Source organism: Mauremys reevesii, linkage group 4 (genome assembly GCF_016161935.1).
Source record: "Mauremys reevesii isolate NIE-2019 linkage group 4, ASM1616193v1, whole genome shotgun sequence".
NCBI classification, from domain to species: Eukaryota; Metazoa; Chordata; order Testudines; family Geoemydidae; genus Mauremys; species Mauremys reevesii.
This window is the reverse complement of record NC_052626.1, coordinates 109854921-109879431: the sequence shown is the minus strand read 5'-3', so window position 1 is coordinate 109879431 and position 24511 is coordinate 109854921. Positions and strand designations below refer to the sequence as shown.

The following is a 24511-nucleotide window of genomic DNA, read 5'->3' as shown; positions in this document are numbered from 1 at the left end:
ATCTTGTGTCATGTTTGATGAGACTGACATGCACTCCAAACACGACCAGTTGTGTTCTAATAGCAGGAAAAGGTGATGAGCTTAGAATTTAAATAAACTCTCAGAGAAAATGAATTCATATTCATATTCAGTTTAGGATTCTTTTTCCAGAGTATCTATACCTTTAATTCTTCTCCTTTATTTTTTGTCCATGAATGACATTTGCATTAGAGCATCTGATTTTTTTTTCTCCTTAAATTTTAAGTCAATACAGTGCTGGTGAAAGATGCTCTGAAACACATTTGGGCTGTCTATTTATACACAGGGCAAATACAGCATGGACAACACCACTGCAATCTTCCTTCTCACTGCCCCAGAAAATGTGTCTTAATCCCAGGGGTTAAAGGAAGGAAGGTTGGGGGGGAGTGCAGTTCTCTTTCTCTTTCCTTTGCTATAAGTAGAGGGGAGCTTTCCATCTCTCTATAGCTTGGGAAAGCATTGCTTCCCCAGAGCCCCCGCTCCTCCTTGGCTGGCATCTCCTACTTTAGTTATTGCTTAACTCTAATTTTGAGGGACTATATCTAAGTACTTGAGAGGGTAGCTCAGGGTTCATGTCCACATGCCCATTCAGTCTCTGGAATTTGCTGAGATGCCGATCAGGGGACCCGATTAGTGACAGTGAGGTGTAGAGCTAGGTGACATTTTTTGGTACAATTTTTTTGGGGGGTGAAAAATGCAGATTTGGCAACACAGAACCATTTCGCAAATTCATGTTGTTTTGGAAAAATTGTTTTGGCCGGAAAAAAACGTGAAAACATCAAACCATTTCATTACATTTTCAAAACAAAACATTAAAATCTTTTAAATTGATTTTTGTTTCAAAAGTTCCTTCAGTTTTATTTTAAAAACTGAACATTGAAAAATGATCAAAATCTAAATATTTTATGAAACATGTTAAATGAAACATTAAGATCTTGTTTGGTATCAAATGACTTTTTTCTCAACTTTTTGATTTGCTGAAAATTTAAAAAAAATTATTTTTGGTTTGACCTAAAACAAAACTTTTTCTGGTATTTTTGGAACTGCCAGTGAACTGAAAAATCTGTTATTTGCACAGCTTTAGTTGTGCGTAATGTAATCACTTGTGCTTGATAGAACCAGCCCGAATCTTAAAGGCATGAGATCTTTTTGGGTAAAAATTGGAGGTGTACATGCAATTGGTAAATCACATAATAATAATGGGCTAGCAGAGACATGGTTAGCCTTCAGCCAGACATGCCATGTGTGAGTGGCGGGGGGGTACGTGGGTAAATAATATAGTGAACTGAACTGTGCCGTGGTTTTCCTGAAACCCCGATGTTTTAATCAAAATAGTTATTGATTCATTAAATTCAATATTCCAATAACCATTTTGATAATGGTCTTGATAAACTTTTGAGTAACCATTTCAGTTAAAAAAATGGAGAAAAATTGCACAGAATAATGGGTTCATTTTGAAACAGGGTGTATAAAAATTATTTAAAAATATACAGAAAAGTTCTATTTAAATTGGTTTTTAAAGGATTTATATGTTTCTACTGTTTTACTTTTGTCCCATTTTAGTGTTTTAAATTGCTAAAGAGGATGTTTAGTACTTGGTTCTTTTGTTTCCTAATTGTTAAAATTTCATATTTTACCAAGAATGTTCACATTTTAAATCTTCATGTATGATGTAAAGACTATATCAGGGCTTCATAAATATCCTGACATTGAGAGCAGGCTATCAGGGTTTGTGGTTTGAAGTAAATGGGACTTGTGCTCCTAAATCACTTAGATGCCTTCCTACTTCCCACTCTTAGTTGCCTAAATACAGGTTTATGAGCCTAACTTGAGTTCTGTATTTTTGAAAATGTTGGCTTGTGTGAATAAAAAAGTTTACAATAACAAAGTATTGAAAGTCTAAATAATTTTTCATGGTTACTGTGATAAAATTTCATTTTGAAGTGGCAAGGATTTTATGCCACTAGGAGAATTTTTAATAAAAAATATACTTTTAGCTCCTGATGCTGCTAACATTTAGAGGTACATACTTCAGCACATGAGTAATCCCACTGAAGTCAATGATTCATGTGAGTTAACCTGCTAGAATCTTAACAGGATCAGGACCTTAATTTTCAGTAGTTTGGGGTTTTTTGCTTGTAGCTGTTTTGTAAAAGTCAAGTAAGAGACCTTATCATTAGTGGTATTTTTTTTTTAAAAAAAAGCATTTATTATAAATTTTAATCTAAAGTTTCAATAACACAAATTTTAAAAGTAGTTTTACAAAGCCTAAACCTCATTTAAATTCATTATTTTTGAAAATATTATTATTTAAATCACCACACCCAATTTCAAACTTGCAAAATGGAAACAACTTCAAAACACTGGCATTTTCCATGACATTTTTCACTTTATTTTTCAATCTGCTCTAAAGGATACAATGCTCACCCTAAATGCTTCTGAAGGAAGGTCCTTACAAAATACTTCGCCACTTTTATCCAACAAGTGTAAAAGAAACTGTTACCTGAACGCAGCATACCATCATCTTCTGCGCTTCTGGACTCTTCACTGTCGTCATCTGGAAAATAGGAATTGGTTAAATATTGCCACTGATTCTTCCAGCCAAACCTTGCATATTTTAACATTAATACAATACTACTCTTTGCACTTGCTAGCGAGCCTAACTTGTTTGGATCTTGCCTATTTTCCATTCACCAAATAGGTATTAGTGGGACATATGAAGATAGTGCCATAAATGGTATTTTCTATAAACACAGGAATGCTGTGATAACTAGGAGTAAAGTGTTTCAGTTGAAATTCCAATGTAGATAAATAATAAACAGGAATGCCAAAGTATATAATCAGTGTACTGAGTGCAATTTTTGCCAAATGACTTTAGCTGACTTTGTTTCATTTTGTGTATAAGCAAGAGCAAGGCTTTGATAATTATTATAAGCAAATTATGAGCAGAGATGGGGATGCAGAGGAGAATTTTTCTCCTTGATCTCTGCTGCACAGGGAATTTTGCTCCCTTCCGGGTTCTCTTCCTATAGCTTTTACCCACTTACGACTAATAAAATACTCACTTAATCTGAGCCAGTCATTGCCCCTGCTGCCTGAAGGAAAATAAATAGCTACAGTTAAGAATCATCTTAGTATAACAAAGCTAACATTTATACAGTGCCTCTCACCCTAAAACTCTTTACAAACTAGATTCAGGAATCTCATCATCCATCAGTGAAATGCAAACAATTATGGGATAAATGCAACAGCATGTTAACTGTACATAGTTTAAGATAGAAAGTAAAGAAAATAAAATACTGTATTTTTTCCATGAAGAATTTTAAATAGTCAGAATATGAGAGATAATTTATTCAGAATACTAGAACTGACATGCTAAGCCATATTTATTTAATTTTTTGTAAAGGTATCAAAGGTTGTTGTTGTTTTTTTTTTTAACTGTACGTGCTTAGGAGTACGGATGGATGAAATTTTCACACACAACTTTTTTCAGAAAAATATAGTCAGCAGCGCCAAAACGTTTTGTGAATTCATGTCAGTTTTAGTTAATTATTTCAGTCAAAAAAATTCTAAAAAAGTTTCAAAAAAGTTTAAACATTTTATTTTGACATTTTTGAAAACAACTGATTTTTCAGTTCAAAATGACTTTGTACAAAATTTCCTATAATTTTATTTAAAAAAAGTCAAAACATTTAAAAATGCTTGAAATCAAAACAAAACATTTCAACCCAAAATTACTTTTTAAAACGTTTTGATTCACCACATATTTTTTAAAACTTCATGTTTAGTTTGACCTGAAACATTTTTTTTAATTGTCAGCAAACTGAAAAATCCATTATTTGTGCAGCTCTGCGCAGGAGCCTGGACCCTTCTATATTCTGTCTCAGGAGACTGACAGCACCTCCAGCAGTATAGTGCCTCCAATGTTGTCATTGCTTCAATGTACAGAGTGACTTTGATGTATAAAATCAAAGTGGTCAGGGAAGGCCGTTAAAAATTAAATATTCACTGTCCCAGATACCTTCAGAAATGTGGTATCTTCACTTGGACTAGAGGGTACCACAATCACTGCCAGGGAGCAAATGCTGAATTTTTAATGATATCCACTGTATTAATATTACTACTAAGCACTTAGCATGTGCACTGCTGCCTCACTCTATGGGTATGTATACATAAGGACAAAAAAACCCATGGCAGGCCTGAGTCATTTGACTTTGGCTCATGGGACCCAGGCTCTGGGGCTGAAAAATTGTCTGTAAACATTTGGGCTCAGGTTGGAGGCTGAAATCTGGGACCCTGCGAGTTACTATTTCTTTGTAGGCTAACCTGCAGTCCGAATTCATAAAGGTAGTGTTTTACACGAGCTCCTTGATGCAGGGACTTTCTTACTATGTGGTTCGTTCAGTGCCTTGTACAAGCGGTCCCTGATCCATATTGGAGCTGATTGGGCACAACCTCATCTTAAATGTGTAATAACAGGCAAAGTATTTACCTCTTTTCAGAAGCTCCTTCTGCCTGTAGAGAAATTGATGGGATATATAACTCCCTTCAAGCCCTGTGAAAGCAAAAGTTATAGATAAGTCATCATCACAAGACAAAACAGAAATGCAGCATCAGTTTTTAAAAGTTCCTTCCTGTCCTTTGATTTACTATGCTCATCACTGTCATATGGATAACAGTTACTGTGCTTGTGTCAATGCATGCACAGCTTGTAATGAACTGCTTCTCTTCAACTGGTAGGAAGGTACTTTAAGTGGCAAGAGCAAAGAGCATCCCACAGAAGCCACACATCACTCTGTTGTGCCTTTTACATGTTGCACAACATACATAGTATGAAGAAACAACCCAAAAGTTTGCTAATCATATATAACGTACAAGGCCTAGCTATATGTATACACAGCTGTTCTGCAGAGTTCTGGTGGCTTCTGAAACACAAAAGACACTGATGGCCACTAGAGGGCTCATTAACTGTTTAAACAGATATTACCCAGTTCCTATACAGTGCACCCTCAGTGCTTGATTGAGTGTGATGAAACAGTTGGCACTGTGAGTAGTGAGTAGAGAGGATGGCTGAGGTGCTCTCTCCTGTTTGTATGTGGGCTGATGTTGAGACCTATCTGTGTTTAAAATAGCTTTGATTCTCAGGCTTCAGCCTTTGTCTCCCTTAAGCAGAATTTGATTTAAATAGATAGCCAGCTAATGAAAAGAGGTATTCCCACTAGTGCTTATTGGAGAGAAGAGCTTGAATACTCAAGTGTTTCTTGGAAGAGCAAAGATGGTAGTAGGGATAGAAGACTGTGAACAATTCTCTGCTATGGCATCTTTTATGAGCAGGAACAATTTAAATATTGAATGACTCAACTTTCTGCAGGGCCTGCTCCAGGCCCCAGCATGCCAAGCGCGTGCTTGGGGCGGCATGCCGAGGGGGGCGCTCTGCCAGTCGCCGGGAGGGCGGCAGGCGGCTCCGGTGGACCTCCCACAGGCTTGCCTGCGGAGGGTCCGCTGGTCCCGCAGCTCCGGTGGACCTCCCGCAGGCATGCCTGCGGATGCTCCACTGGAACCGCAGGACCAGCGGACCCTCTGCAGGCACATCTGCAGGAGGTCCACCGGAGCCGCGGGACCGGCGACCGGCAGAGCACCCCCCGCGGTGTGCCGCCGTGCTTGGGGCAGCGAAATTGCTAGATCCGCCCCTGCCTTCTGCATGGTCTCGTGGCCGCATATGATATAGTGTTTTCTGGCATTTTTACAGAAGTGAGGCGTGTGGAAGGGATCCTGATACTTCAATCAAATTAAGCCTAGTTGAATCTTATTTTTGAAGAGCCTCGTTGCACATAGAGGAGTTACTGCAGCATCTGCAGCAGCCAGGTTTGATAGTTCCCCAGGTGTTGGTGTGTGATGCTGAGACAGGAGAGGAAAGAAAGAAAGCTAACAAGATGATTCTCTTCTTACATTTTGTAAAGCCGTAGAAAATCCGGAGAGAACCAGGGCAGCCAAACTGGATTACAAGTAAATGTATTTTAAATGCACAAACTCCTCATTTGAAGAGATATGAGGCAAGATAATCTTCTGGTTAAGGCAATGAGCTGCAACTCAAGGAGATCATGGTTCAATTCCTGTGGCTCTGGCAAATTACCTAATCTCCCTGTCTCAGTTTCCCACTGGAATAGTACTTATCACACATGCTGTTGTGAGGATAAATTCAGTTATGTTTGTGAGAGCTAAGATACTGCAGTGATGATAGCTATCTCTGGGAAGTGCCCTAAACAGATTGGAAATTACTGAAGTGATGGAAATCTATCTACCAACAATGCTTTCTTCACAACCTATGACAACATCAGAGGTGTGCTGTCTCACAGAGGAAACAAGTAACTACAGAGTTCAAAATAAATGAAATTTCATAACCTTAGGGCTTGTGTGTATGAAGACATAGTTTGCAGCAACCTGCAGTGTAAATCTACCCTACAATAGCCTGCTGTGCACTAAGTGTCTGTGAAGACCTTGCTGTCATGCACTAAATGTTCCTTAGTGCACTTTAATCTACAATTTGTTCTAAGAGGGGTAGATCAAAGTACACAAAGGAACTTCTAATGCACGGCAGCAGGGTTCACATGGATGCTTAGTGCGTGAGAAGGTTAGTATGGGGTAGATTTACACTAGCTTGCTGCTAACTAAGTATTCATATAGCCAAACCCTTAGAATCAGTAATGGTTATAATGTAACAATTTTTATTGTCTTCAAGTGATGAGAGAAAAACTTTGTGGAACTACTTCACTAGTCACTCGACCACCAGCTGCCAGTCACCTCACCAGGCAATCAGCACTTTTAGTTCCACAATGGTCTGAGATAGCTAATATCAGAGCATGACAGACTATACCTGTATACCCTCAGATCCTGGGCTTGGCCAAGGCTGGTCTCAGCTTCTGGCATAATTTAGAACAGAATAGGCCACTGGTTGCTCTTAATTTTGCCATCTTGGAATAATCCCTATGAGTTGTTATGCATGTCAGGTATTTACAGAGGACAATGTGCTCCAGTTATGCCCTCTTCTGCCCCTGGTATGTTCCCAGTGCGTCCGTTACAATGAGGAGCAAAAAGAGAGGAACACATAATTAGGTAAGAAGGCTGCATGGTGAGTGAGGTTTCATTGTTCAGATCCAGTGTGGTGGCTGAACTTTCCAAGTCTTTTGTATGGAGTCATCTGTTTGTTCATGAATCCACTGAAGGTGGGTGAAAAGTTCCACAGTTGCTACACCTAAATCCCAGGCTGTGAAACCTGAGTCACTCCTACCCCTATTCACAGAAGTTGATGCCTTTTGTAGATATTTGCTAAGCAGGACTTGAGAGAGAGCCTTAAAGCATCACTTGAAAGGCAGACTCATCTAGTGAGCCTGATGTAAAACATGAGGTCTATGCTTCTGAGCCCCAAAAGTGCATAATCTTTTAGCTCAGAATAGATAGTGTGCTGATTTTTAATGCTGTCACAGTTCAAGCATGCCAAACAGCTTCAAAATGCTAAGTCTATGCTACTCTTACTTTGTTTCAGGAAGCAGAATAACTAATTGGAATAAATAGTATTGAGTAAAGGGACATGCAAATGTAACAGAGATAATTAAGTACATTAAATTTGCACTAACTTTTTTGCTCCAAAAATTTCTGCTCTTCAAAATATGGATTCATATTTTAACTACGCAAATGATTATAATACAGTAATTTTGCTCACCAGGCATATTCACCCTTCCTTGTCTAGCTCTAAAAAGATTTTGTGAGAACATCCTGGTAATTTTATTAACCAAAATGTAACTCGTGTGCAGTCCTATGTAAGAGCTCGGTGGGAATTTTCCATCAAAATGGTTTTCTGACAGAAAATGCACTTTCTGAAAAATGGAAATTTTCCATTTGAAAAATTAGATGTTGCCAGAATTTGCTATTTTCTGTTGGGAAAATTGAAATGAAGAATTTGGGTTTTTGAGCTGACTCATAACTTTCTGTACTGAACTTCTTAACAATGATATTAAACTGCATTTCCCTATCAATGCATTGTTTTATGGGAGTTGTACTTTGGGCCTTTATTTTCTCCTGTGGGCTGGGCTTCCTGGAGGACTAAATCTTCCCATAATGCAATGTGGATTTTCCTCTGACCAAGCTGCTTTTGGTGCACCGTGAGAGTCACATGACTCTGGGTGTACTATGGGAGATGTAGTCCATCCAGAGAGCCTGGTTCATTGGGGATCATGGCGGGCATTGGATTCCCAAACTACAGTTCCCATGAGGCCATGCACCACTATGTGAAAATGCAGTTAAATATTGAACTGACTTGAAACACAACATTTCTATTTTGGGAATGTCAGAATGTTTCATTTTAATTAAAATGTTGAAATGAAATTGTTTGATATTTCCATATCAAAATTTTTCAGAATTTCTGGACTGTGAAAATTCTTGCAATTTCAACTTTTTGTCACAATTTGGGGTGAAAACCTTTGTTGGAATTTCCCATGAGATGGACATTTCAAATTTTGCTCAGCATTAGTTGTGTCATTTTAAAACCACTTACATTCCTACAAAATATCATTGCTTCAAAGGAATTTTGCCATGTTCCACTGCAGCATGGAACTTCAGCAAAACATAGCAGAGAAGGGGTTAATACACTAGGTAACATATTATCTACACACCTCCTGGAATAGTTGCATTAATGGGAGCTTATCCTCACATTAAGAGTAAAAATACTCTTAAATTTGTAATCAAGCTTAGAACTTGTTTTTTTTTAAATTTGTTTTTACTGGCACTTTTTTAAGATGATAGATATACACATAGATTTATAAATGAAACAGTATTTCTTTTGGTACAGCATTGTTAAAACTGAATAAAACATGTTTTGGAGAAGTATATATAAAATAACATACACATTTACAAGTGTGAATGTATGTTGTGAAATTACTTATGCATAGGTAGACAAGCAGAAGTTGTAGAAATTTGTATGCTGTAGCTAGCTGTGTGGTGGGTTGGGGTATGCGCTGTATTGATACTTTGTAACTCTGGAGAAACAGATAGGAGGGTTAAAATAAATAACCAAAAAATATAAGATGAATTTGCATGATGATAATTAAAGATAATGCCAACGCTCAACTTGTAACTGCAATAGTAAAAATCTAATCTAACTACAATATGTTCACCATTATTTCTAGTCAGTCTGAAGTTATTAAATTACTTTTATCTCTTTCTCAACTAGGTGACAGCATAGCATGATTACCTCCATGGGAGTACCTAGCTATGCACATCGTTATAGTAAGTACTGTATAAGTATACAATATCTCTTTAGGATCCAAGGCTGGCTAAGTCTACTGTGACAGTCAAACTAAGTAAGCCACAATTAAATATCAGTAAAGTAGGAGCCCTTATATCAAGATATAGTTAAAACTAACCATCTTAATCCAGTTTGCATTATCAGTCATGTTTGCTGTATAAAGCTAATGTACACTTATTTGAGTTGGCTCCAGAACAAGTAACCAAGACTCAAGATTTCCGAGAGCTTTTTTACCATATACACACTGTAACAATGAATATATCAATTTAAAATTAGAGATGGGCGTAAGCTGCAAAATTTGGATATAGATTTGAAACTCCCAGAGTTCAGGGGAGGGAGATTGGATCTAGGGAATTTGGTTTAGTCCATTATACAGATAAGGGCTAGTCATGCAGTTTGGATCCAGATTATAAAACTCTGAAAACTCCAAACCAAAGATCAGGGGGTTCAGATCACAGGTTTAGGTGCAGATTCATGTCCACTTAAAATTATTATATTTTAAAGACTTGTTTGAAATAACTAATTCAGCATTTACTTTTATGATCCCAACTGAACAATGTGAATATTATGTGTAAAATGTACAATTGTAATGTTAAATCCTTCATCCAAAACATGGCTGCTTGTCAGGGAATGATTCTGGGAATAGCTAATCATTGTATTGGTAGTGCAGCACACATTCTATTTATTTATTGGGTACTTATATGGGCCATATCATGGTAATAGCTGAGTGCCTCACAAACTTTAATGTATTTATCATGGAATCATAGAATAATAGAATATCAGGGTTGGAAGGGACCTCAGGAGGTCATCTAGTCCACTCCCCTGCTCAAAGCAGGACCTAATCCCCAACTAAATCATCCCAGCCAGGGTTTTGTCAAGCCTGACCTTAAAAACCTCTAAGGAAGGAGATTCCACCACCTCCCTAGGTTACCCAGGCCAGTGCTTCACCACCCTCCTAGTGACAAAGTTTTTCCTAATATCCAACCTAAACCTTTCCTACTGCAACTTGAGACCATTACAACTCACCTCTGAGGTAGGACAGTGTTACTATCCCCATTTTACAGACGGAGAACTGACGATATGTCTATACAAACATTTAGTTTGTGGTATGCTGGGGTGTGAATCTACCCCACACTAGCTTGCCACAGACCTACTGTCCCAGGGCGCAGCGGGTTAGTGTGGGGTATGTTCACACCCAGCTTGCTGTGAACTAAATGTTTGTGTAGACAAGCCCTGAGGCCCAAATATATGTCTGTACTACAATGGGGGTGAGTGATTGCAGCACCCAAACTAGCTCACTCAAAATGGCAGTGAAGCCATGGCAGCATGACAGTGGTGTGGGCTAGCTGCCTAAGTATGTACCCATGCTCTGGGGTGGGCTTTTTCCTGGGTGGCTAGCTCATGCCATTGTCTGTGCTGCCATGGCATTGCTGTTATTTTTAGCAAGCTAACTTGATCACAGCTAGCTCTGGTATGCCTATACATGCTACAATGGCACCTCCCAATTGCAGGGTAGACATACCCAGGGAGGCTAAGTGACTTACCCAAGGTCACACAGGAAATCTGTGGAGGAGCAGGGTTCAACAGTAAATTCTCAATTTACTGTGAATGTGTGGGTTAACATTTAAACATAACATGTGAGTATAGGCAAAATATGCAAAAATGACACTCAACATCTTACTCAACATTTCTGTTCCCAGTGTGTCTGAGTCTAGCTGTATGCTTCATAGGCAAAATAAGATTTATTCCTCTTAGCACTGCAGAGCCATTGGAGCTATGGAAGAACAAGCTAGGCTCTAGTTTGCTTCATGCTTCCTTAGTGGACTTACCCCTTAATGGATCTTTTAAAAAATGTGCATTTAGTATTCATGAAAGCTTCTACATTTGATAGGCCTGGAGCCATAGATATAGAATCATAGAGTGGCAGGCCAGAATGGGCCACCAGCTCATCTAGTCAGAACTGCTGTATATCATAGACCACCAAACAGCATCCAGCTTCCCCAATGCCAAGCCCAACAACCACAATTAGACCAAAGTATTACAGCCCACAGAAAACTAAACAATTGTGTGCTATGGACAGAGAAGAGGAAGGACTGAGGTGCATCAAAGCCTGAGGCCCCTACAGTGGCAGGGAATTGATTAAATGAGATATACCCAGATGATCCTAGCAAGTGACTTAAGTCCTATAGTTTTCTATATTAGACGTACAACTGCACTGTCCCATCAGTGTGCCTCAAACTTTGACCAGGAGGGTTTATCTTTAGAGGTAAGAAATTTCAGCCTCCATATTTATTCATTCCTTGGTCCTTCTCCAGTGACTATCAACAAGGATATCAACTGTAGGACTTGACCACTAGGAACTACATTGAAACTACCACCTAAGCTAACCAAATAGCAATGGTAGTAGCTTTTGGCTACTATCTATCTGGGCTCATCTTAAAACAATGACAGTGATAAGGGCTCTGTACTATCCCTAAGCTATCGCTTAGGTTCTGATTACAGAACCTTTATTACCGGTGGTTAGGTGAGAAAAAAAAAAACAACAACCCAGTTTGATTTTTCACATTCTAGGTTGATTATGCAGGGATGTCAATTAGATAAATAATTTTTTTACTTCAAAATGGGATGCATTTGATCTGGATGTGAGTGACCCTGAGCAAATATGGAACCCCACTATATAATTTTATAGACACCTTTACTTTTATTAAAACTGCACTTTAAGCCTCCTTGATGATGACTTATTACAGAACTCAAATCTAATACTTGATACCATGTTGATAAGTAACTTGGCACCTGACTTAGATTTAGGATTCAGGGGGCATATTCTGATCTTGGTTCAATGGTGTTAATGAAGTCAGTAGAGATATTGTGGGATTTATACCTGTATAACTGAGATCAAAAATTGGCCTGTGGAGTTTACATAAGGTTTTAATTGTTCATATTTTTCTTTCTCCAGTTACAGTACAAATCTCTGATTTAAGAATAATATGTACTGTTACTGGATTAGTATTATATGGGCCATTAAGTGTGGTAAACACAATACAGAAGAAATAAATATAGCTTTGTTCAAACTAAGCTAAATAAATTATGCGTTTTAACAGCTTGGACCATGTGCTTGAAACATTTTTGGCAGCCTTCAGAGCAATTGTAATAGCTGATAATTATGAAGCAGACATAGAACAAATAGAAGAAAAGGAAACCACAGTCTAAAACAACACAAATTAATCACAAAGTAAAGAAGGCCCTCAAATAATCTAGTGCAAGTACTTGCAGGAAAAAGAGGCACATTACAGATTCAACATATTTGCTTTTCAGCCTAAAAATAAATAAATAAATAATCGATGACATCCAAAAAGGTTGGGCGGGTAGATCCCTTAATAAAACATAAATTGATTAGTTTTATATAAAGAGCTAGAAAAACACATTGAGAGATTTCATTTGAGCATTTTATAGATTTGAACAATTTCCCACATTTCAAGCATGGAAGTCCTCTTTTAAAGAATGTTCTTAATCAAGAAAAAATATACCCTTTCTCTGACACGTATTTAAGACCTGGTGCACCATTCTTAACAGGCGCAATTCTACAGAGGGTACATAGGCAGGTCTCCCACTAGCATCAATGTGAGCGCTCCATGTAGAGCTACTGCAGGATGCAGACCCTTTGTGTTTGCAAACACAATATACAATTTACCATTGGCCTGTGAAGGTTCTATGTTTTTGAGGGATGTGACATAATTCACTTACTATGTACCAAGCAGTAAATGATCCACCAAGAGCCTCACTAACCAGAAATTCCAAATAGAGAGAGTAGGTAGGGGAAAAAAATAATTTAAAATTGTTCTATTGGGTCGTATTTTCAGTCATGTGTTTGTAAAATATGCAGCTGCATATTTTAAATTTCTGATGGGAAAAACATAAATGGAAATGATTGTAATTCCACTGAGGATGGGGAAAAAGTCTGCATCCCATGTACTGTTAGTATAATAATGGAATCTTCTAACATCACACACTGCCATGTCCCCTTGTTTCATTATATACCTATTTCCCTTTGAATAACACTTAGACATCCATCCAAAGAAATCTCATGTCTAGCTAGAGATCTTAGACTTACCTGTGCAGTGTAGAAAACTGCAGGAAATTATTAGTAGTAGTGCCAAAAGCATGGTGTTTGCCTTGAGTGAAGAGTTTCTTTTTTCAGGGCTTTCCGCCCCTACCTGCTCAAAAGGGGCAGTGCTGCTGCTGCCACCTTCAAAGCTTGCCTTTTCAAGCTTGGATGCTTTATATATAGAATGGCAAAGCCCTCCCTCATTCCCATGGACTTCAGAAATTGCAACAGCTGGCAAAGTGGAGTAATCGCCAAACAGGATCTTTCACCTTATCAGGCTCAACACACCTAAATGCAGACTTATAAAAGAAGAAAAGAAAAAAAAAAAAAAGAAAACACAAAACTCCTCCAGTTCATTATCATTTTTCCAAGGGCAGTTTAATGGATGTTTTGCAATAGTTCAAACACATTTAACTATATTTACTGTACAAATTTGGTATCACGTCCAAAAGAAATGCAGATCGGTAGTGCGTAAATTGTGATAGGATCTGATAAGGAGAAGAGTAACTTTGGGATCAATACCCCAAGTGGGAATAAGAGGTGGGGTGAACTGGAATGGGGAGGGGGGAGTAGGGAGAGAGATGCTAAAGTGTGAGTGAACAGTACAGACCTCAAACCTTCTGATTAACTCTTTTTCTCTCATAACTGTCTTATTCGTCTTTTTCTTGATTGACTTTCCAAGCAAAATGGCGAGAAACTTTTCTTCCATAGAAGTGATAGTATTTGCTTCCTCTTGAGGGATGGGGGAAATTTCATCTCAGCTCCGGATATCCTACTTTCATTTGCACTGACACGTTAGTTTCCATACTGGGCTATCCAATCATAACACGGTTTAGTACCCCTCTAGAAGTAATCCCTTCAGCCAGAGTTGAGGCATGTTAAGTGGATCAAGGTGGTAGCTTGTAGCATCGCTGCTACCTTTGTACCAATGCTGTGTAGAGGATGTCAGTCCTCATGGTGATTGATGTGGCATATTTATCTGAGACAAAAAGATGTGGAATTAAGTTACAGATGTTCTTCCAATATTATAACAATAAGATATATTTAAAAGATGCCTTTCCCTGTGAAAATACCATGTTTATGGGTCACTTCTCCATATGCATTCTCCTTGGATTCTATTTTTTACATATGGACCATCCTCTTTGTACAGCCCATCACATGCCTGGGTTTCTGTCACTCTGCCCTTCCTAGCTTTTCCTCCTAGCTAAATGAGTACACCTTCAGTGGCTCCTCATATTGTTCCCAACCCCATCTCTGTTGCTGAGCAGACTGGTGGGCACAAGCAGTGCAAGCATTATTTTTAGTGGAATATTGTTGCTCAGATTGTCTCCACATCTCCCCTCCATTCCTTACATTCGTGCACCAGTCACGTTGAGTGATATTTTGTTAACATTTAAAAAAGAGAGAGTAGGTATCCTGGCCTTGAAATCTGTTTAAGCTGTTTTTCATGTTGCTGTTCATTCACAAATGCACACACCTGCTGGCATCTTCAATGAAGGCTCTTGTCTTTTGGCTGAGCACAGGGTTACACTCCCTGATAAAGTATGGAGTATGTGTAGGTCCACTTGAGATGCATCCACACTGATATGCTTACTATGGGTAGTTCAGGAGCACAGATAACCTACATTTTGTGCTTTAAGCATAATATCAGAAGTTCTGTTTCACTTTCCTCTGAACCATGGGATATAGGTGCCAGGATAATCAGGGTATATCTCTCTAAATGAAGTATCTGCCATTACAGGGTCCTTAGGCATTGGTGCACCTCAGTCCCTCCTGTTCTCTGCCTGTGGCATACAATAGTTTAGTCGCCTGAGGGTCATAATACCTTGATCTAATTCTGGTTCTTGGGCTTGGTGTTGAGGTGGCTGGATATATAGGAGGTCAGACTAGCAGATCTGATAGGGCCTTCTGACCTTAAATTCTGTGACAAAGTTGTGCCTTCCTAAACCTTGGAGACACTGTTCCCTATCCTTCACTAGCAGGTACCTATGGTTACTCATTTTCAGTGTGTCTGGACCCAAGCAAATCTGGGCAGATTTATAGTATTGATGCAAAACCAAGTGTTTTCTGGTGATTTGGTTTTTTACATTTATTTTTTCATGAATAAGAAAGACATAAACTAAAATAAAAGTCAATAGGAAGAAAATTTTAAAATACGTCAGTAAGAAAATAAATATTTAAGTGAGGGGGTGAAATTCCTGAAGCCTGATCTTATAGAGATACTGCTAGAAGTGGTTGGAAATCGTTTTAGCAAAAAATTTTACCTTTTAATTGAAAAACTGATTTGTTTATTTCAGCAACTGAAAACCAAAACATTTCTGGCCAAAAATCTAAAATTTTCAGCTGAAAATTTTCTGGGTGCGGGTTTCCAACAAAAAAATCAAACTTTCTGCAGAAATTTCCTTTAAGTCAAAAATCTGATTTTCCGTAGAATTTTTTTTGGATAGAAAGTTGTTGATCAGTCGCTAATACTGATGACTAGCAACTCACATGGCTTCAGTTAGAGTTATGAGTACTCAGCACATTTAAAAATCTGACCCGTGATTCTTTAGTGACAAAATCTGAATGATGTTTTTCCTTTATGGGTGTCTTTAAATTCTGACTATCATTGACTGTTCTTAATGTTAGACATTGTATGCCAACATAATAAATATTAAACTGCATATAAGATCTCTCTTTTCTGAGCTATCTAGCTGTTTCATAAATCTTCCTTTAAATATTCCAGAATTTTTTGAACTTTTATTCCAGTATGTTTATCTTTTAATCCTTCCTGTAGTCCTAAAAGCTTGTAATTTAATCAGTTCTCCCCTGCCTTTTTTTTTTAAAGTTTAAATGAGAGAATATAAATTTAGGCCATGATTTTCAAAAAGTAATTCATAATGTTGAGTGTTTCTATTTTTGGGTCCTAAACTTGAGATACATTAAAGGGACCTGATTTCAAAAAGTGAGTGCTCAGTACTCTCTGAAAAAGTTGGGTCTTTTTAAGGGGTGTCAAATTGAACACCCAAAATCACAAGTCACTCTTGAAATATTGGCCATAGTGGTAAAATATTAAGTCCTCAGAACAACTTGAACTACAAAAAAAAAAAAGTTAATTAAGCCAATACTACATTTCTATTACAATGCTTCATGCTAGCATATAATACACTAAATATTATAAAGAATTAGTTCCTAAATTCTTATTAATGCAACAAAATCTAGAAAGTTCATTTTCTCTTCTTTTAGAATTTAATCACTCAATCACTCAATTACATTCTCTATTAACTTATCTACTGAATTATTGATATTTTCCAAATATGAGTCTTCCTTCTCCTTGACTGAGTTAATGACAACACCTAGTATCATTGTTGTCAAATAGGTATTTCTTCTTTCAGTGATTGCACATGTCCATTCCACCCAGTGCACAATTGTCAGAGACTTTTCCATCAGTGTTCCTAAGAATGGCACATATGCCCTCTGTTGCCTCATGCTGCTGCACCATGGTATGAAGAACGGAGTCGCCCATAATGGTAAATTTCTTTTTACCACCCATGACAGTTGTTGGAGCATATGTTCTTGCTAGTGCAAGATTTGCCTTCTATTTGTATATGGTTTGCACCCATTTTAGTAGTTTTTAGTGTTGGTTAGTTATAAATTTTCTTTTTAAGAGTTTTCAGACACTTTAATTCTCATTCCTGGGTACTGACATTGGTGCTGGGGAATGCCTCAGTCACCAGAGTTTAAACTGTATCACTTCTGCAAGAAGCCAGGGCCACTGAGTGACCCACACTGCCTGAAGTGTCTTGCGGATACTTATGTCAGGGATCAGTGTCAAATTTGCAGAAACTTTTAAGTCTAGAACCAAGAAAGACAGGCAAGGAGGGGTCTGGTTGACTCTGCTTTGCTAGGAGGTGATAAGGCTGTTGGATTTCTGCATCGCTATTTTTATCCACCTCAAAGCCTCTCAACTTCCTGGAGTTCACAATACTCTGGCAAACTGGTAAAGCAGATCATTCATGAGTCACTATGAGTGAGGCTTAGGCTTCTGCTGATGGTGGCAGCCCTGCACCCAACTTTGGAGCCTCTCCGCTTGGAGTGGGCAGCATGTGAATCTGTGTCCATTACAAGTGCTTCTCCTGCTTTGACTGAGCCTTCAGGCCAATCACCCTCGCTGATACTGAGGAAGAGGCACCAGAAAGTATCTAAAGACTCAGCATCTGAGAGATCGAGATCCTCAGCACTGAAGCCCAGTAAGGACAAGGGCAGTGGGGTGCACTTGAAGAAGATGACCTCTTTGAGGCAGTCATCAGTCCAAGGGGGTCCATTGATTCCAGTACCAACCACGGTCCCATTGAGACTGGCCCCTGAAGTGGCATCTACTTCAACAGTACAGCCCTTGATGTCTCAACAGCAAGGATTATTCCGGAACTGTCTACGAAGGCTTTTACAGTGGCACGGGAACTGCTAAATCTCTTTGTGCCAGTTTCCTTGGTGGCCCAGGAGTCTTCGCACCCTGTACCAGCACCTATTTTGCTTGTGCCAACCCATAGTCTGGTTCTCGGGGCACCTCCAGCCTCTCAAGTACCTCTCCAAGTGGTGACATCTAGAGGAAAGTAGGCCGTGATCTCCCACCCCCCCCACCCCAGTGAGGTGAAGTGGATTCCTTGTTGGACTCAGAGGTTTGCTCTTACATCTCATGGCCACATCACATACAGCAATATCCCTTGCTGGGCACCTTTTGACCCAACATATGGCCAGTTTGGACACTGCAGGCTAGGCAGCTTGGGCCAAAGCATTGGTCATTACGATTTGTAGATGTTCCTGGCTTCAGTCATCTGGTCTCCCTCAAGAAGTCCAACAGACCATACAGGACCTGCCCTTTGAGGGTCCATCACTTTTTTCTGTGCACACCGATAAGAAGCAGCAAATCTTAAACACTTGAGGGTAATGCTCAAATGTTGGGCATCTTTTTCTGAAGAGGAAGCAGTTTTGTCCTCAGCAGCCTCACCAGTATCCTACTTTCATGCCTTGCATCCAGGATCTAATCAGAAAAAAGGCAGAAGTTACAGGAGAAGACCACTCCCTCCTTCTTCTGCTGCAGCTACTAGTTTACCCAGGCAGCCTGAGAGTTCCAAGCAAGCATTCTGCTGTGTTGATTGAGGACAACCTACCAGTTTCCAGAGTGCCAGCCACTCCTACCCTGCTTGTTGCCAACTGACTATCTCAGGGGTCGGCAACCACTGGCGTGCCATGGTAAGCACCCTGGTGGGCCGGGCCAGTTTGTTTACCTGCCGTGTTGGCAGGTTTGGCGGACTGCGGCTCCCACTGGCCGCGGTTCGCCGTTCCAGGCCAATGGGGGTGGCGGGAAGCTGCGGCCAGCATATCCCTCGCCTGCGCCACTTCCCACCACTGTGCTTACCCTGGTGAGCCGTGTGCCAGAGGTTGCCGACCCCTGGACTATCTCTTTATCCAAGTGCTTGGTTGTACATCACTACTCAGGAATGTTCTGTAGGAGGTAAGTCTGTCCTCCAAGTGGAAGCCATAGAGGAAGTTTCTGTTTCTCAGAGTGAAGGGATTTTACTCTCACTACTTCCTAATCTTGAAAGCAAGAGCGGGGTCTCAGGCCTATTTGAGACCTAAGAAAGGTCAACAAATTCCTGAAGGAAATAAATTTCCAGATGGTCACTCTGGCTTCTATTATCCCATCCATGGACCTTGAGGTTTGGTATGCTCCCCTCAACATAGAAGATGTGCATTTCCATGTGGCAATACATCAGAGCCACAGGAAATTCTTCAGGTTCGTGGTCAACAAATCCCACTGCAGTTTATATTATTACTATTTGGACTGTCTGCAGGCCCTCATATATTCCAGATCTGGCTATTACTGGGCAAAGAGAGTACTCAGCTCCTCATGAATGACCTGCTTCACTAGTCTGCCAGAGTACTGTGAACTCTGGGAAGATGAGAGGCTTTGAGGTGGATAGAAATAGCTATACAGAAATCCCACAGCCTCATCACCTCCTGGCATAGAAGAGTCAACCAGGTCCCTCCTTGCCTGTTCACATAGGACACGGCTGCTGTATTGTCTGTTAGTACTAGCAGATCTTACTCCTTGATAAGGGGAAGGAAGGCCAGACAAGATAGATGGATGTCCCCCATTTTTCTGTCATTTATATGTAGAGTCAAATCATGGGCAAACCAGAAACCTTGAGTCTGCAGGGATCCAAGGTAAGCTCCCCAACGAGGATAGAAACATCTGTAACTAAGGGGAAAGCTGGTTGAGGAGGAGCAAACGGAACTCTCCCACAAGCATTTGAAGGGTCTTTCTGCCAATCTAGAGAGGTCAAGACTTGTGTGGACATCCAAACTTGTTTAAGGGATTATGGATCAGTGAGTACCCCAATGCTAACCACCATTGTAGTTTCCTGAGATGGAGCCTGGCATGCTGAACTGTGTAAGTGCATGAGGCCACATGTCCTAGAAGCAGAGGCAGTTTTGAACTGTCCTGGTAGGATGGGCCTTCAGGTCCAAAGCAGTGTTAGTATTGTCTGGAATCTTAGCTGTAGAATCAGGGACCTAGTGTCCACAGAGTTCAAGACCACCTATACTTTATCCTTTTTACAGGTGACAGGATTGACTTCTCTCTGTTGATGAGCAACCCTAGTGCATCGACGGTAGATTGGATGACCATCACACTGGAGAGTACCTGAGCCTTGAACTCGCATCTCATCAACCAGTCATCAGATAAGGAAACACATGAACGCCTATCTTTCTCATGAAGACTGTCACCACTGCCATGGCAGCCCCACATAGATATGTTTGCAACAAAAGTAAACAGGAAATGTCATTGGCTTTGTTCTTGAGCAGGTCACAGCTCAAGGTCTTTCATGGACAATTTCCCATTGCCCTGGACAGACAAACTCCTGTACACATTTCCTTCAGTTCCACTCCTACCTGGATGTTGTTCAAAATCAAACAGCACCAGGCTCAAGTCATACTTGTTGCCCCACAGTGTGACCTCGACAACATTAGTTTTTGACTTTGCTGACCTTTTGGACAAAGATCCTCTGATACTTCCACCAGATTCAGACCTGATCTCTCAGGACAATGGGCATCTCCTTAACCCCACCATACAGACCCTACACATGACACCTTGGATGCTCCGTGGCTGGCTCCCCTGGGGAAAATTTGCTCAAAGGAGGTTCAAGATGTGCTTTTAAATGTTAGAAAGCCTTCTATTAGGTATACTTACCTGGCAAAATGGAAGAAATTCTCCATCTGATCCCAGCAGAAAGGTGTTTCCCCACTCCCAGCTTCCATCCATCAGGTATTGGACTAGCTCGTATACCTGAAACAACAAGATCTTGCTATTAGTTCCATCAAAATCCATCTTGCACTTATCTTGGCTTTCCACTCACCAACTGATAACTGCTCCCTTTTTTCCAAGCCTATGGCAATAAGATTTCAAAAGGGTTTGGATAGGTTATTTTCCCAAGTAGAACTCATATTCTCCCTTGGGACTTAATCCTAGTGTTAACAAAGTTAATGGGTTCCACCTATGAACCAAGGCTATCTCCTCCTTACTTCATCTTTCCATGAAGGTAGCCTTTTTGTCTGCAATCACCTCAACCAGGAGAGTGGGTGAGTTATGAGCTCTGGTTTCAGAACCTCCTTATGTTATCTTTTATAAGGACAAGATTTACCTCTGCCCTCATCCAAAGTTCCTCACTAAAGTGATGTCCAACTTCCACTTTAATTGGGCAATTTATTTACCAATTTTCTACCTGAAGCTTCATAATCATAAAGATGAAGAAAAAGCTCACACCTTGGACATTAGAAGAGCTTTAGCATTTTACTTGGACCACACTAAGTTGTTTAGGTCATTGTCATAGCTATTTGTGGCAATTGCAAACAGACTTCTCTCAAAGGATTTCCTTGTGGATCTCCTCTCATATTCATTTGTGCTACAAGCTGGTTAATGTGACAACCCCAGGAAAAGTGTTGGTGCATTCAACTAGATCATATGCAGCCTCTGCAACCTTTCGGGCCCAATTGCATATAATGGACATTTGCAAAGCGGCAAGCTGGTCATCAGTGCATACTTTTGCCTCGCATTGTGCCACTTCTCAACAATCTAGACATGGTGCCAGGTTTGAACATGTGGTCCTTCAATATCTGTTTAGGTAGACTGTGATCCCACCTCCAGACCGAACTGCTTGTGAATCACCTTAAGTGGAATGGACATGTGCAATCACTCAAAGAAAAGAATGGTTATTAACCTGTACAGTAACTTCAAGCTGTGTTACACATGTTCATTCCACAACCCACCCTCTTTCCCCCTGTCTATCAGAGTCTATCTGGTAAGAAGGAACTGAGGGGGAGGAGTCTGGATGGCTCTGCCCTTTATACCATCTGCACTAGCTCAAAGCAGCAGAGGTGCATGTGCCACCCTGACAGGTACTGCTGAGGAAAAAATCTTTGACAGTTGCGCACTAGGGTGCACACACTTGAAGTGGAATGAACATGTGCAACACATCTCAGAACAACAGTTAAGGAATGGGTTAGTAACCCTTTCTTCTTACCGTTTATCATAAAACCTTCTTTATCAAGAAAGGATGATGAAGCCAGGTTGATTTCAATGAGAGCTCCACAAGTGGAGCATTTGCAGGGCTGGACATTCAACAATAAATTTAGTGCTGATGTAAAAGTATCAGACTGACAACTCTCGGAAACAAAGTCCTTCATTTATCCACAGGAGAGGTATAACATGGTGATCCATGTTGTTACTGGCCATACACTGGTCAACCAATGTGTCTTAACTCTGACTTGCCAGGGCCACCTTAGGCAAGATTATTTCAGTCCCTGAAGATGTAAGTGAAGGCATCAAACCCGTTCACTTGAAACTGGAATAAGACTACTATTTCATTTCATACAGGGCACCAAACAGCCATCAGACATTAACAGCTCTGTCTCTGTGGACTTGGCTGGATTCAAACCAGTGATCTAGAGATAAAAAGTTTCATATCCCATTACCATTCCCCTAAACCTGCTGTCTTCCTTTGTAGTTAAATTTTTACAATTTTTTTATATTGCATTCATACTCACACTGTGAGAAAATGATTGTAAAGTACATATGCTGGTAAATACTAATAAAAATATTTCCATTAAAGGATTGCTATTTTTAGCTTCTCAGATTTATTGCAGTGTTCTTAGCTGCCAATCATTCTATTAGAGAAAATGCAGTAAGTTCAGCTATCTTAGAAAAGATTGCCATTAAATCAGTCTTAGTACTTATGACTCAAAAATCTGCGTCATATTGTATGAAGACATCTAAATGTCATAATGCTCTAGATAAAAATTAACTAAAAGGAGTACCCAGGAACATATTTAATTTATGGGGACAGATCAAGATTGAACATCAACAATGAAACATTTATTGGTGGTTAGAGGAAGTTCACAGGGTTTCATTGGTTTTGGTTACAGAGCTCTGTGAAAAGTTAACATATCTGGTTGTATATGTGGAAATTGCCATTCTCACTGTAATAATCTGTCCAGTTTTTGTCCAACTCCATTGATTAATATTTGGATTTTTCTGTTTTTGCATGGCATCATTATGATTTTTTGGCTGTCACCATAGCTTTTAGGAATCAGAACAGGTCATATGAGCCAAGATAATTCAATGCTAATACACTTTTTAGTCAAAAGCTCTCAATATTGAGTTGTATTTCAGTTTCCAGAAAACACATTGCTTGAGTGTTTTGCAATGACAGAGAAACTTAGGGAAACCTCTGAGGCTGTCTATATGGAGACAGTTAAAACAGTTTAATTTGGTGACAGTCTATTATTGTACAATATGTTTTAGGTAGGATTTTCATTAAGGTATGTCTAGTCTTAGGGAACACTTGCTTTCTAAGCATTCTCTAAGAAGCTGTTCCATTTCAAGTGTTACATGTATTTCTCCGATCATGTTCTGGCTAGTGGGGCTGGGGAAGTTTGGATACAGATATAGATTTTGTGGCTGAGGGCCTATCTCCATTGTGGGCCAAACCAAAACCCAGCATTTGTTCATTCCTTCCTCTCCTTTATCTTTGGAAAAATTCACATTAAGATCCAAATTTTATAGCTTTGGACCAATTCTAGTTTTGAAGACTCTCCAGGCCAGTGATACTCAGACTGCAGTGGTTCAGGAGCCAAATTAGTGATCAACATTACCCAAAAGAGCCACAGTAGTGTGAATTCATATCTATCTATCTATCTATCTATCTATCTGATTCTTGCAGCAAATAAATTAATAACTTAGTGCAAGTTGATAATTTAATTGGTTAATAACATAGTAAAACATCCTGATTGGTTAAGAACTTAGATTGGTTAATATCTAAATAACAGTATTTTAATATCAGATGCTGCAAAGAGCTTCAGAAGATTCATTAAAGAGTCACTTGCAGCTCGTGAGCCTGAGTCTGAGTATCACTGCTGTTAGGGTTACTTTGTTCATTCCTGAATTTATTGATATCAGCTGCAACATGACAAGAACCAGCAGTTGGGTTGATATTTTGAAGAGTCAAAACACTTTTATGTATAACTCAGTTTAAGACATAGATTTTACTGTACTTCCACATTTGATTGGCAAGCAGAAACTTGTGTTTTCTAGACCAGTGGTTCTCGACCAGGGGTCTGAGGCCCCCTGGGGGGCTGTGAGCAGGTTTCAGGGGGTCTGCCAAGCAGGGCTGACATTAGACTCACTGAAGCCCAGAGCAGAAAGCCGAAGTCCTGCTGCCCCAAGCTCTGCTACCCAGGGCTGAAGCAGAAATCTCGGCAACTTAGCTTTGCAGGGCCCGCTGTGGCGTGGGGCCCCAGGCAGTTGCCCTGCTTGCTACCCTCTAATGCCATGGCTTTTATACAGGGGTGCTGGAAAAATGTGTTTAGTGGAGGTGCTGAGAGCCATTGAATCAATCTGTAAACCCTGTATATGATGGAAACCACTTCAAGACAGGGGATGCGACTGCACCCCTAGTTCTGGCACCTATGCTTTTGTATGCAGAAAAGTAGCTGTTGTGGCACAGGTGGGCCATGGAGTTTTTACAGCATGTTAGGGGGGGCCTCAGAAA

The 24511-nt window shown here is 39.8% G+C and overlaps 1 protein-coding gene across 1 annotated transcript in view; it reads right to left on the bottom strand.

Annotated features, from left to right (window-relative positions):
- LOC120403969 (mucin-6-like) overlaps window positions 1–13554 on the bottom strand; it is a 98706-nt gene extending 85152 nt beyond the window's left edge. Inside the window, exons 1-4 of the mRNA XM_039535991.1 lie at window positions 13431–13554; window positions 4511–4573; window positions 3084–3113; window positions 2522–2575 (exon numbers count right to left, since the gene is read on the bottom strand). Of these exons, the coding sequence (XP_039391925.1) occupies window positions 2522–2575; window positions 3084–3113; window positions 4511–4573; window positions 13431–13482 (199 nt within the window). The 5' untranslated portion in view covers window positions 13483–13554. The remainder of the gene's footprint in view (window positions 1–2521; window positions 2576–3083; window positions 3114–4510; window positions 4574–13430) is intronic.
- Between the last annotated feature and the right edge of the window lie 10957 nt (window positions 13555–24511).